This window comes from Lissotriton helveticus, chromosome 4_1 (genome assembly GCF_964261635.1).
Source record: "Lissotriton helveticus chromosome 4_1, aLisHel1.1, whole genome shotgun sequence".
NCBI classification, from domain to species: domain Eukaryota; kingdom Metazoa; phylum Chordata; class Amphibia; order Caudata; family Salamandridae; genus Lissotriton; species Lissotriton helveticus.
This window is the reverse complement of record NC_136063.1, coordinates 419,601,139-419,615,521: the sequence shown is the minus strand read 5'-3', so window position 1 is coordinate 419,615,521 and position 14,383 is coordinate 419,601,139. Positions and strand designations below refer to the sequence as shown.

The 14,383-nt window shown below is 42.2% G+C and overlaps 1 protein-coding gene across 4 annotated transcripts in view; it reads left to right on the top strand.

Annotated features, from left to right (window-relative positions):
* VPS13B (vacuolar protein sorting 13 homolog B) overlaps positions 1 to 14,383 on the top strand; it is a 3,181,000-nt gene that overhangs the window by 2,454,598 nt on the left and 712,019 nt on the right. For all 4 annotated transcript variants that reach the window (XM_078686964.1, XM_078686965.1, XM_078686963.1 and 1 more), the window contains exons 37-38: positions 8,105 to 8,307; positions 8,876 to 9,083. In XM_078686964.1, the coding sequence (XP_078543090.1) occupies positions 8,105 to 8,307; positions 8,876 to 9,083 (411 nt within the window). The remainder of the gene's footprint in view (positions 1 to 8,104; positions 8,308 to 8,875; positions 9,084 to 14,383) is intronic.

Sequence of the window (14,383 nt, the reverse complement as noted above, 5' to 3'; positions counted from 1 at the left end):
TTGGATACCTCACCCAATACCGGGTTGCTTTCCCCCCAAAAAGCAACTGAGGATTGTACGTCTTTTGATGTGGTCATCAGGAGAGCTGCTGAAGTTCTTGACCTGCATTTACCCCTTATAGAGGTAAAAGCCAATATCCTCACTGAGGTCCTGACCAATACTTCTCTGCCCTTCATCAAGGCCTGCACTTAGTCTAAACCATGTTTTCACTCTCCTGTCACTCGCCAAGTCGCATGTCATCATAGACCAGCTCCAGGAGACCCTGATTTCTTTACGCCAGCATTCAACCCCCTGCAGGTTTGGTGGTGCTGGCGTCCACCAGCAGAATGAACCCTAACACCTTTGCAATAACTTCCCAAGACCAAACAGATGGAAACATTTGGTATAAAAATGTTTTCTTTGGCCAGCCTTGCTTTGAGGTCGATCACCACCAGCTGCCTTGTAGGACAATGCACCCATGCACTCTTGGACATGAATGATGAGCTCTTACCAGCAGTGTCAGAAGACGTATGGGCTTCCTTGGTCCAAACAATTCAAGATGTCAGGATCACGCCTCAACACCACTGATTGTCTAGGATGGGCAATTGGGACAAGTGTAGTGCTGCAGCGCCATACATGGATGAAGCTTCTCTAGGGAAGTTTAGGCATCTGTAATGGACATGCCTTTTGACAGATCCTGTCAGTTCAGCGGAAAAGTAGATTCTGCCCTGGAGCATTTTAAGAACATCCGAGCCACTGCATACTAGTTGGGTCTTTCGGCACCAGTTCACCAATTTCCTCAACAGTTTCATCCTTTTTAAGGATATTCCAGGTGCTTGGCGTATCGACAGCACAAGACTCTTCCACCTTCAAGTCAGGCTTCCTAGCCCTTTCCAAGTCAGGGCCATGGCCCAACAGTCATCTAGGACATCGGAGATAGCACACATCTCAGTCCCTGCCCCTCCGACAACAACCGCAAAACCTCTCTAGTGTATGCTTAGTGGCTCACAAGGGCTGGGTGCCCCCCCCCCCGCCTCCCTAGAGGATTGTTCCTCTTTATATAGTTGCTCATCATTGTCGTGAAATGTAGAGATTATTTTTGTTTTCTCTTGGACTAGATTTCCTTAGGCATCTCGAATACTGACTATTTGCCCCTACACTCGCTCTTTTCAAAGTATTTTACTTGATTTTACCATTATTACAAAGCGACCTTGTCCCATAGTTGTTTTATTTTTCACATATTTATAACATTGAGCTAGTTTAAGATTGAGACTTGATTGAAGATGTCTTTTTGCACTGCTAATTATAGTGCGAATTCTGTCTCAAGATTTTGAAGTGAACTTCTCAGTTGAAGTTTGTTTTTTGCCTTCAATTTTCTTTTTTTATATAGAATAAGTAAAATAAGAACATCTGCTTTCATGCAATCCTATACTATGTATGCATATTATTATCAATTGACATACTTGAGAAGACTTATATCAAACGTGCACAGTTTAATGCTAAGCAGTAGCAAGTCTCTTTTTATACTCAGTATGAATGCGTTATGGCCTGAAACTATGGATGAAGTTCAATAAATGTGCAAGTAATTAAGCTGTGGGATACTAAAAAGGCATCAATCCTGGAGCATGATTTGTGAGGGGCCGAGTAGAAGGTAAAGTCTGGCTGGTGCAGTCATAAAGTGCGCCAATCTTACACTATACCAAAAGAATCTATTAGATGACTGAGCACAGTCCTTGAATGTCCATGTGACGAGGTATATGGATTTGTGGAATCAATGATAGGTTTTAGTGTAAAATTAAAATTTCAACAAACGCCTAAAGACATCTCCCATCCAGCAAATTCAAATAACAATTGGGGGAAGATGGTCGGATTGTTATGATTAGCCGCATATATTCCACATATTTTAATTGACCTTATTCCTATCATATTATTGATGTCTGCAGGTACCTAAAGATAAGTTGAGATCACATAGGTCTGAAATAATTTGATCATTTGCTTGAGCCGCCAGCAGCATTCAACAGTGATGGCAGAAAACAAGGCCTGATAAAGAATGTATGTGGGCTATCTTTCACAGGATTTTTAGGTTGTGCAGCATAATACAGCAACTGATGAAAAATGAAGTTTCCTACATACACTAGGAAGGCTCAGGGATGCAATTTTTTTCAATCGCCTTTAGGTTTATTAAAGGGAAAACGTTGCGCCTGTTGAAGTTAACATTCAAATTACCCATTCCTGGAAATCAGGGTAAGCCCTCTGGAATAATTGTACTCTGAACTCCCTGGGGTCATCTGCCTCTGCACCCTCCTCAATTCCGAGCACACGGAATTCATAACTCATCCAATTCTCCATGTCCTCCATTTTATTAATCAGGACCGTTGTCTGTTTCTGTTGGACATCCACTTGCTTCTTGATAGCAGTAGTAGCTCCCTCCAGGCTGTAGACTCTTCCATTTTAGTCAGTGACTCGCCGAGTGAAGACATTTGCTTTGCGAATTTACATACTGCAGCTTATGTCTTCAGATTGGATACATGTAAGCTGGCAGTGTCCTTTTTATATTTCTATCGTTGGGCATGTAATAGTTAATTGATTACAGTTAATGATGCTTTTTTGGTTGCTGACCACTGCTATTACCTTGAATCTGGGTAGCTTCACAAAGACGATTAACCTTTTGGAGAGTCGCTGATGTTGAATACTGAGTTTTTGATAACCGTGAAGTAGGAGTAAGATGATGGGATGTGTTGCCCCAAATCATAGGATCCTCATCCATGCTATCAATGATTATATGGTCTGTAGTTTTACAAGTGTTTTTACCTTGTTCATCCCCTCCATCTGCCCCAATGTAGGATTCTCCATGACCTCTCCTTATGATTTCATTGGATCTATGAAGTGATTGATAGTGGCCTTATCTTTCTTGAATGCTTTATCCAGTTCTGGTTCTGAGTCTGCTTCAGAACCTAGATCCAAGGCTTCATAAAAAGAGAAAAACGCTTCCTGTGAGTCAGTAGCTTGCTCCATTGGATGTTGAATGTGCGTCATTGTCTCACTATTAATGTCCTTGGGGAAACACAAGATTGCAGGCTGTATAATGCCAACCTTCATTTGTACCTGAGAGATATTAGGTCTGTGATCCATTAATAAATCAGCTGCACCAGAAACAGGTGTGGGTCTGTTGTGTTCATGTTCTATTAGCAATCGAGCACCAGTACACTAGAGGAGAAGAGAGTAGCTGGCGTGGAGTCAGTGCCACTTTCTGGAGATATAAGCGTAGAGCTTTGACATACTGGCGCGAAAACGTCGGAGTCTTGTGCAGTTTGTTGTTTGTTATTTAAAGTATGCATTGCTATAGTTCCTGGAGAAACTACACGTGTAGAGTCCTTGTTTCTGTCATTAGCTGAAACATGGTCCTTATTAATGACAGTGTGCAGAGTTAATGAAATTGCCTGTATGTCAGGTGAAGTTTTGCTTGGTTTAAATATCTACTGCAAGGGGATACCACTATCATCCGTAAGTTATCTTAAGCCATGCTCATGTAAGCAGAGAGAGATCCATAATTTCCTGATAAATTAAATTCCACCTGTGGTTTAGCGGCGCTCTTTCTCTTGGTAGCCATTGCAGAGTCCAAGAGTGGGGCTTTATTAAGTTTTGATTTAGTGTGGCTCTCACCAGTAAGAAACTCTATGGTGCTGGTGTGGATTATTAAATGTTGGGGATGCACAGCTTGCGCTGTTTGTGATGGCTCTCCCAGTTTGGCTGGGCCACATCGAGGGGAGACGGATGCTGCCTTAGCATACATGCTTGTTTTGCCATAGCAGGAGCATCCTGCTCAACAAGAGCGTTTCAGCCCCGACCAGCCATACTGGCCAGGATAGCAAAAATAATTGCTTTATTGATCACCACATTGAGTGCTACTTGCTCCGCGAGGAGGCTGAGGCATGGCACCAGAGGCAGCACACTTTGATGCCGGGCACCCAGCCCTGTGACGTGAATGCTGTAGATCAAGTAGCCAGTAAAATGTTCTGCGCTTTACTGAACTAGAAAAGGCGTTCAAATCTGCAGTATGGGGGACGTTGCCTCTTGATGAGTTCCTTCAGCTTGTTCTTTGGCTTAGTCTCATAGAGCCACTGAGACAGTATCAGCATCTTTCCTTCTCCGATGTGCTGCTGCACTAGTGAGCCGCTGCCATCTTCCTACTTACATGAGAATGGATAGGGGTAGTCTATTGCGGAGAATCCATGTTGGCGGCAGTGTCCAATTTAATCATACTTGAATGCTATGTTTATCACAGTGGCCAATCACGTTACTAATAAAAGAAAATGGAAAAGATAAGAATGTTGTGTTCAGTTCAGCTAAAAACACAATGCTCACCTTTGATTGATCTTGAAGGCCTATCATTTTCAATAAAACACAGAAAGTTTTGTGTTTGTGTTCCATAAAAGCTGAGGGGTGCAAAAAAATTAGAAACCTGCTTATTTTCTACATTAATCTTCTTCACTCCTTCGCCTAGCACTGTTTGTCTGGATTCCAGGCCTTCCATCACGTAAGGGGATATATTCAAGAGGTTGTGGTATCTGCAGGTAGAAGTAGCCATCAGAAGAAAAATTGCTTACATTTGTTAACAATATTTCTGGTGGACACACTTCTCTACATGCAGATTTCTCACTGTGTGGAAACGGCGGACACTTTGGGAAACTTACCTGTTGTTCCCTTGGGTCTATCACCCACGTTCTTCTATTTGCTACCTGAAAGAGAAAAGGAAAGGGTTAAAAGGGGAAAAGTTCAAGCGAGAGAGACACAGGAAGTAAAGTAAGAAGCAAAAAAAAACCTCCTATTTCTTCTCCATGGTTGGACCCCGGAAGAAGAAAAGCTGGAAAAAGAGCCTCAGGAAGGAGTCATTGGAGGGAAACAAGGAGACAAGCAAGCAGCACACTGGAGAGCACAACCGGAGAAGCAGAGACATGGGCCGAACAACACAACTGGTACGCCCAGCAGACAAAGATGAGTGGGAGGTTACACCGACAGCTGCAGTGCCTCCCACCAACACGGGGGACTGGAGAGGTGACTGGCTCCCCCCACGCTGCAGAGGGACCGACATCCACCTGTCCCTTGAAGCCCCACCATGTTGGCATCAATGCAGCCCTTTTACTCGACCATAGACCATAGCTTTTCGCCCTTGGGAAAATATTTTGTGAGCCCCATGGTGTACAGCATCCTTAAAAAAAATGGCAACGCAGATGGGTCCCAAAACCTATGGGCTTTGCCAATGCTTGTTTTAGCTAGTGGTTGAGGTAGTTGTCCTCAGTCCTGTACAGTCTCCCTTACTTAATTCGTTGTGACCAGGCGCTGCCCTTTCCTCTACAGTTGTCTCCCTATGAACATCTTGTGACCCCTAAAGGTTTAAGGTCAAAGTTACAGCTGTTTGTATTTCACTGGTGCCATGGGTGCGCTGCACGCACACATCGGGTTATTAAGAAAAGAAGTTCAAAAGCGAAGTAAACGTTTGACCCAGGTGAAAACATGCTGGCTTGAGTTGCACCGAGAGGTGTTTCTTTTATAGAAGAGCGTTAGCAAAAACTTGGAAAAGTTAAAACATCTGTGCATTGTACCTCGCCCTTCGGTGGTATAATCCCTAATCTTTTCCAAGGATCGCCTTTCAGAAAGGGATTGAGCATTGGGAATTAAAGACGTCGCTCCAGTGGAATTCATTATTCACACTGACGAACCAATAAGGAAGAGAAGAAAGTGTTCCACGGTAGCTTGTCCACAATCCACATGCCTGTGCAACTGCAAGGGAAAACAAGTCCCAGTGTGCAGAGGCAATCTGTCATAAAGTGGTTTTTCATCCTAACAAGGTCACGTTTATAAAGATAGCGTGCCGTTTTTAAGGACACGGATTGGCCTAGATGTATTTGCATTCCAAACACATATTTGCTTTCATGAATCTAACCTCCCATTAAATGTATCAAGCTTAGGGAAAGCTATGTTAACTGCTCGAGGTTATTAAGTGAGAAATTTGGATTAAACCGAAAGATTTTTCATGGAACACATGTTACATATTTGGAATCATTTTCATTGTTTTGGAATTGAGGATTTAAAGCATAAAGCACAAGGCTGTTGCAAGGTCATATATCATATTAAAAGAGAGCGGACAAAAGGGAAATATTCATGATAGTTATTTCATGTCAGGTAAGCAGTGAAGCACTTAAAGCTGCCGGGCGAGTCCTTCAGAAACTATTTTAACGAAATCGCATAGTTCAAGGAGAAGTTTTTCTCATAAATCTTCAAATGCTCGCACATGTACCAACCATATTGTTTAAGAAAATGAGAAGAAAGGCATGGACATGATCCATAACATGGGCAAAGTCAGTTCAATGTAGTATGGTCATAAATCATCCTTCGAGCGCCCTCCCACCTCCTCCACACACAAATGAAGGTATTACTTCGCACACAACATTTCGCTATAGCCCAGTATGCTCTCCCTGACCTCCGTCCTCACTCAAAATCATCATCACCTCCTATTGTGTGTACCCCCTGTCTTGTAATCTCTCCTGTGCGCACACATTTTTTGTGTAGTGCTCTCACTTTATAGCTAAGGATTAGCTCTCTAAATTCCAAAAGAGAGGAAAGGTAGATAATGGGTTAGATCCATGTATGTCAGAGTAAAATCTCCGTCATGCTATCTTGCTTCCACTATTGCAAACTCCATTGCCCATTCCCTAACATCTAACTGGACACATTATTCCCAGATCTGCACCAACATTGGCAGTTGCTTGGTTGCTTGGCATAATTAATAAAGGTCTAGTAAACTCATTATTTTGAATATCCTTGCAGGGGAAAGAAAGTTAAGGAGGGTGTAAAAAACTGTTGTGTTTTCCTATTATAGGCATATAGGAAATTTTGTTAGAATCTACAGGGAAGAAAGCTGAATGGTTTTACGCCACACTTAGTTTTAACTTGTAACTTCATTCAGAAAGCATGCATTCATTTTGTGTAAATACGTTTAATAGTTTTAGAGTTATAACCTTTAAAAAATGTTACCAGGTGGGCTTGAAAGGGTTACATTTTAGTATAGCCATTTAACATCGTGAGTGAAGAAATTGCCACTCCTCACAATTCCATAACATTTTTTTTTACAAATGTCATTCCCTGGAGAAGGGCTGAGAATGATTATTTAATGGACCATTTTGAAACATTCTTTTTTTAAATTGCGAGTTTCATGTTGTGGGAAAAAATGTCCATTGCCATTAGGGCGTGTGGGGGGAGGGGCAGCATGAAATGTACCAACCCTAGAGAAGTGCTGGGAGTCCCCAAATGTGTGGAAAATGCACCCCTCCCTCCCCCAATGGGTTTTCGGTAGAAGAATAGGAATTGTAATGAAACTCATGAGTCAGCGGCCACTATTTTGTGAAGAGGAAAATAAATGCTTTGGATGTCTGCATGCCTGTCTGAGAACTGCATGGGTGCAGGACGAGGTTTTCCCCACATTTATGATGGGTTTGCCACGGACCTGGAAGTTCGGGCTTGACTTTTCCCATGGGGAGCAGTGCCAAGAGTGATTTGCATATGACTAGATCCAAACTGGGGTGGTGTGGTGATCAAAACAATGATGGACTTAACCCAGATCTCTTGACTGGAGGTGAGTGTTTGAAAGGTTTCAGCACTGCGTCCATCATCTTGTTGTGTGTGCTTCATTAGCATCTGTGCCTTACTTCTGGGAAACAATGTCCACCCTTACGAATTTTTCCTTTCTATCGATTGCAGCTTTTACCCTATCTGATTGCCTTATAAACCCTTCAAGTGAAGATCCTGCTTGCCATGGTGTGCCCCAAGAATATAATCACTCAGACATTTCTAATGAGGGATTTTTAAATTACATCCTCACCCCAATTCAAAAGTATCCCACATAACAGGTCAAAAATTTCCTTGTATGGCTCAGGATTTGACGGTCTCATTTTGGGTTTTGCCCGCTTAGCTTGCTCTACTATCAGAATTAGCTGTAGCTAAGCAGGGCAGTAACATCAGAAAGTAGGAATGCCCAATACTGGGTGCTTGGGAGTGAACTACAAAACAAAGATTGAACAAATATTTTAATGCAGCAGACTGAATGTGTGCTTCATTCCTTCCTTAGGTGTCATCCATAGTGCATCGTTAGCATTTGCACTTAATGACTGTGTCCTGAAAACGAGCCTGAAAGAAAGAAACAGAATACTGGTGGGCCCAGTCTGCAGCAACATCAACCTAGAGGCCAAGTGGTGCAAACACAGTGGGAATCCTGGCCCTCAGTGCGACATTCCAAAAGTACTGCTAGACGTACGCGGAGGACTGATGCAGGTATTGGAAGAGTCCACTCTATCAAGATTGGTTCATTCGTAGATGTATATTATCTATGCTTCAGAAACTGCTATTCTCGTGCATGCATGGTGGAATAAGTTAATGGCAACATTGCAATTTGGTATTGTGTTTATTCAATTTCTGAGTTCATAGTGCTTAAACTTCAGATTTGCCAAATATACAAAAGGTTGGTGGTTCTCAGACGTTAGCAGAACCAATGGTAGATTTAAAAAAATGTTGAAGCCTGGAGCATCAAAAGCATTGACACCTATTGAGTGGTTTTAAAGTCTGGAGGAAAGAAGAGATGAAGGGAGAGAACATCCATCTCATTTAGGAATTATCGTATAATGAGCCAGCATGACTGCTCGTTCTGTACTGCAGTATCTAATCTACTGCAGCACTAATAGGTCCTTGCAATATCAACAGTCATGCTTCACTGAGAGCCCCAAGCTGAGTATTTGTTGGACAAGTGAAATAAAATAAAGACCATTACAGCAATGGTCACCTGTAGAAGAATTGCATGTTTTCTACTGTTTCCAACTGTTGTTTTTTTACATTTAATGATCAGGTGTTCTGGGGCCAGGAGCATTTGAACTGTCTAGTGCTTCTGCAGGAGCTTCTTCAAAAGTACATGAAGATCGAGGATGGCATTGAGGCCCTGGTTTCTGATAGACCGCTGCAGCCTGTGTCCCCTATTGGAAGATATCAAGCCTTCAAAACGGAGCACAGCTCAGATGACCTGAGGACTGGTCTGTTCCAGTATATCCAAGATGCAGGTATGATTAATAGTGGCACTTCATGCTTGAACTAAACACACTGCTTCCAACAAGACCCATGTGAAAGCTTTTGTTGACGCATTTGCTTGTTGTACACTGTGCATCGCCATAGTCCTTAGATTTTTAGGATCAGTAAGCTTCTGTGGCTATTCCCATTATTTTATGTTAGAAGTGTTCATAAACTTAGACAGCAGACGTGTGTCCATATTCGTAGGCAACTGCAGTATCAGCACTGCATGCCCTGCAAAGCTTGGAAACAAACGTAGAGGGGAGCTGTGTCCATTGCTTTACAGAAACTAATCTACACTAATGATTTTCAATCAATACGGATAGAAGGGACGATAGGATAGATTGAAAGTCTAAAAAGTTCACAGACAAACAGAACCGTGGATACCTGGCTATTTGTAGAACCTATTGGACAGGGAAAGGGGGGAAAAGGGCTAAGAAATTAAAACCTCTAAATCGTTCTCAGCTACTCTTGTCATTTGCAAAATGCCCCAGCCTAAAATATGTGTTCAAAACAACAAGGGAACCCAAAAAAGTCTACCTTGGGATTAGTACTTTATAAACAACAGTGGTCCATGGTTAAAGTAAATTCAAAGCAAAAAGATGAAATATAGCCGCAATCGTAGCTATATTTAGTTTCTTGACCTACCCAGCCGGGTGGTCATAAATTTACTATAACAAAAATAACACAGAATTATTACAATAATTGTACAATGTGGGGCACAAGCCTGTGTCCACCAGTTCACACTTAAACATATACAAGGGAAAACATAACAGAGGGGGACTTTTTAGGCAAAAAGCTTGAGGTTAGCCACACTTCCTATAAAATAGTGGCAAAGTGAAGCACAGCAATAAACCATTACACCTTTACAATCAAATGTAAATGTTTATACAGTATAAGGTGTAAAAAGGGTGTCGACGGCGTTTCGATTCGCTTCGTGAATTATGCGAATCATCATCAGGACATGTTGTATGCCTAAAGATAGCCTTAATTAGCCCTAGAGGGCTTTAGCTGCGGCGGCTTCCCTTGGATCGTAAAGGATCGCGATTATATTAGTTGCCAGAATCGGCAATTTGGAAGGTTTGTTTAGTAAACCTGATTGTACGTCCCGAGGTAAATATCCGATATATGGGATCATAAGTCAGTGCAATATACGTCGTGCCCGATCGCAAATTGCTGTAAAGGTTGTAAAGGTGTAATGGTTTATTGCTGTGCTACACTTTGCCACTATTTTATTGGAAGTGTGGCTAACCTCAAGCTTTTTGCCTAAAAAGCCCCCCTCTGTTATGTTTTCCCTTGTATATGTTTAAGTGTGAACTGGTGGACACAGGCTTGTGCCCCACATTGTACAATTATTGTAATAATTCTGTGTTATTTTTGTTATAGTAAATATCTGACCACCCGGCTGGGTAGGTCAAGAAACTAAATATAGCTACGATTGCGTCTATATTTCATCTTCCAGCCTAAAATATGTCAGTACATATGATTTAAAAGAAGTGGGATTTTTGGTTAATACAGAAGGAGAAGACATAACAAAGGTCCTTCTCCACTCAGCTTCAAGAAGCACAGAGGCAGCACCAGGGATGCAGTCACAGAAGAGCCAAATGTAAACTTTGTCAATATTCTTTTATTCTTCTTCTTATTTTAGAAATAGGACAACAGCCAACACGTTTCGTTCCTGTTATAGGAACTTCGTCAGGGCGTAACGTCCGTGCCCGTAGTTAGGAAATAGCCTTTCGGTGCCATCTGATCCGATTGCCTACCGCTTGGAATCCTTTGTGGTCAACTCATTATATTATCCGCCCTGACGAAGTTCCTATTACAGGAATGAAACGCGTTGGCTGTTGTCCTATTTCTAAAATAAGAAGAAGAATAAAAGAATATTGACAAAGTTTACATTTGGCTCTTCTGTGACTGCATCCCTGGTGCTGCCTCCACGCTTCTTGAAGTTTTGTCTCTTGATTTCCAGTGGGACCTAACCGCAGCAGGTCTCGGAGGCCTTATGCACAGGATTTGATATATATGGGACTCTAAGACTGAGGTGCTCAACTTGTGGTCGGCTGTGGGAGCGTTAGTATCCTTCTCCACTCAGCACTAATAAAAGTCGCAATGGAAAAAGCTGAAGCTGAGATGTTAAGGGAAGGAATTAGATTACTTAAGAGAGAGGATGTGACAATGGATATTCATGGGAAACAATTCCTTAGAAACCATGCAGGGCTGGGAGAACGGCAAATAAAAATAATTACAGCGGGACGGGGAAATAAGGAAGCCCTGGAAATCACTATAATCCCTAAAAAGATAGGGGGGGGGGAGGAAGATGTCCTGGTTGGAAATAGGTATAGAGAACTAGCCTATATGGACTGCGAGGAAGAGGGGAACCTGAGTAAGATTGATTAGGAATGCGGGTCGTCGCACAACCTATTCTTCTTGTTCTGGAATGTCAATGGGTACAAAAGAATACGGTTTCAGGAAGATTTAAAAAATATCCTGGGGAAGACCGATATTCTATGCTTACAGGAGAACTGGCTGTGCGACGAAACCCCAGTTACTGAAGGGTTTACTCACCATGTAAAACCTGCAAGAAAGAACCAAGTAGGTAGGGCATCAGGTGGACAGATGATGTTGGTTTCCACAAGGATAGTGAGGGATATACATCTTCTTGAATTAAAGTGTAACTGGGCATTAGGTAGCAGAGTGCTGACGCCAAATAACATTGCAGGTGAGGGAAGCCTATGCATTATTAACGTATAAATACAGAAAGGGGGAAAAATTAGTGTAAAGCGGAGTTGGAACACCAGAAAAAAGATTTAGAGGATTTATATGAAACCTACCCAAGAGATGTGCTCCTAATATTGGGTGATTTTAACCATAGATTAAACCCCCCCAAAATTGACGCTTGGCATAGCGAATTGATAAGAGCATACAATATAGAGTTTGCAATGTTCACCAGTGGAGACATTTCAAGATAAGACGTGGAGCTTGGCCAGCTGCTGGGAGCAATGGGGTTGGTATGTGTAAATGGTAGGAAAGAAACTGATCGGCCCGCAAGGCGCACCTTTAAAGTAGGACAGCAAATGTGCCCTATAGACTATATTTTTATGCAGGCATGGTGTTTCCACTTAATACGACACTTTGAAATACTCAGCGTAGAGGGTAGTGATCACTTCCCACTACGGATGGAATTGCAGGTAAATAGGGACCCGCCGAGACAGAAAGTGTTACAAGTAGATATTGAATATCCAAAGCGTCTTACAACCCGGATTAGCGAAGAATACATAACGAAACTGAGCGCATTCCAGATATTAGTCGAGTTAGAAAATCTACCAACAGGGGAGGATATATCCAGGGATGAGGATATAATAAGGCAACTTGTAGAATGCCTGAGGATAAAAATCAAACGGGGAAACCTGAGGTAAATAGGGACCCGCCGAGACAGAAAGTGTTACAAGTAGATATTAAATATCCAAAGCGTCTTACAACCCGGATTAGCGAAGAATACATAAAGAAACTGAGCGCATTCCAGATATTAGTCGAGTTAGAAAATCTACCAACAGGGGAGGATATATCCAGGGATGAGGATATAATAGGGCAACTTGTAGATTGCCTGAGGATAAAAATCAAACGTGGAAACCTGAGTTCAGCAAGTAAAGCTAACTCAAATCCAAATAATAAACCATGGTCTGACGAAGAGTGCCAGAAGCCGCTATTAGGCAATACGAAAGGCGCCTTAGGCGTAGATACAATGATGCAGCATCATTAGAACTTAAGAAGCTGAGGATAAATTATAAGGCAACTATCAGAGAAAAAAAAAGATCATTTAAAGAAAAATGCTGGATGAACTTACTAGAGACAATAAAAGAAAAAAATGTCAAAGGCTTTTGGGAAATGGTACAGGAATGTACAGGGAAAGGGGTAGGGACTATGCAATGCTCAGTTCCAGAGGATAAGTGGGTAACCTACCTTGAGGAAATCTATGGCAAATGGCCAAGGAGGGGGGAAATACCATCAACCAGCTGGCCAAGAGTCAGGAAAGAAGTTATAGGGCAGTTCTTCCCAGGCCATATTAAGACCATAATAGCTGGATTAAATTTAACACGGGCTGCTGGCCCAGATAATCTACCTGCAGTCATTATAAAAACCAATCCAGAGTGGTGGGCAGAATTCCTCTCAAAGATGTTTTTGAGAATTTTAAATACAGGAATTAAGCCAGATAGTTGGAAAGGGGCAATTATAAGACCGATACATAAAAAAGGCAATGTAAATTCACCTAAAAATTATCGCCTAATAAAGCTTCTGGATATTGGGGAAAAATATTCTCCAAAGTAATCCTAGGGCTACTGAAAGAATGGGCAGAAGATAATTTGATAGCACCCCCTGAACAGGATGGATTTAAAGAAGGGCATTCAACGGTGGACCACTGCTTCGCTCTTTGGGCGGTCGCGCGGAAGTCGATAGAGCAAAGGGCTATTCTTTTTTGCTGCTTTGTGGACTTCCGCGCGGCATTCGACCTTGTGGGTAGGGTGCAGCTGTGGTCAACCCTGGTAGGCTACAAAATACACGATGGCCTGCTAGCCCTTATACAGGCCTTGCATTCAGATAACTGCGCCCAGGCAATCTTGGATGAGGAGGGAGGATCCAGATTGGAAATGGCCTGATGCAGGGGTGCGTACTAGCCCCCTTGCTTTTCTCTTTGTTTATAGCAGACCTACCGCTGAAATTAGGAGAGGTCAGAGGGGCTAGCCCAAAATTAGGAGGTAACCATATATCTTGCCTGCTGTATGCGGACGACCTGGTGATTGTGGACCAGACAGAGATAGGTCTCCAGAGAAACTTAAACGTGTTTAATGAATACTGCTTAAATAAAAAACTAGTAGTGAACATGGAGGCCAATAGCAATGAATGGGAAGACATTCTCAATTTGGGATTCACAATTTGAGAATCGTCAATTGAGAAGGAAATTTCAAGGGTGCCAGGGTGTCCAAAGGACATCCTGAAGCACCCCTGAAATGAGCATTTGTGCGCATGTAGCGCAGATACATGCCCTAAGGGCATGTATGTGTGCCACATGGCACTTTGACAAATACTAAAAAGTTAATTTTTCAAAGAAATCGTAAATTACCACCAACTTGAAGTTGGTGGTAATTTGCCATTTCTTAAGAAGAAATCGCACAACTTAAGTGCTTCATACATTTCATTTAAGGAAACGCAAAGTAGAGAATCCCTAATTTTGCGATTCTCTAATTTGCGATACACTTTTGGGATGATACATCCCAAAAGGCCTTTTCCCATTCGC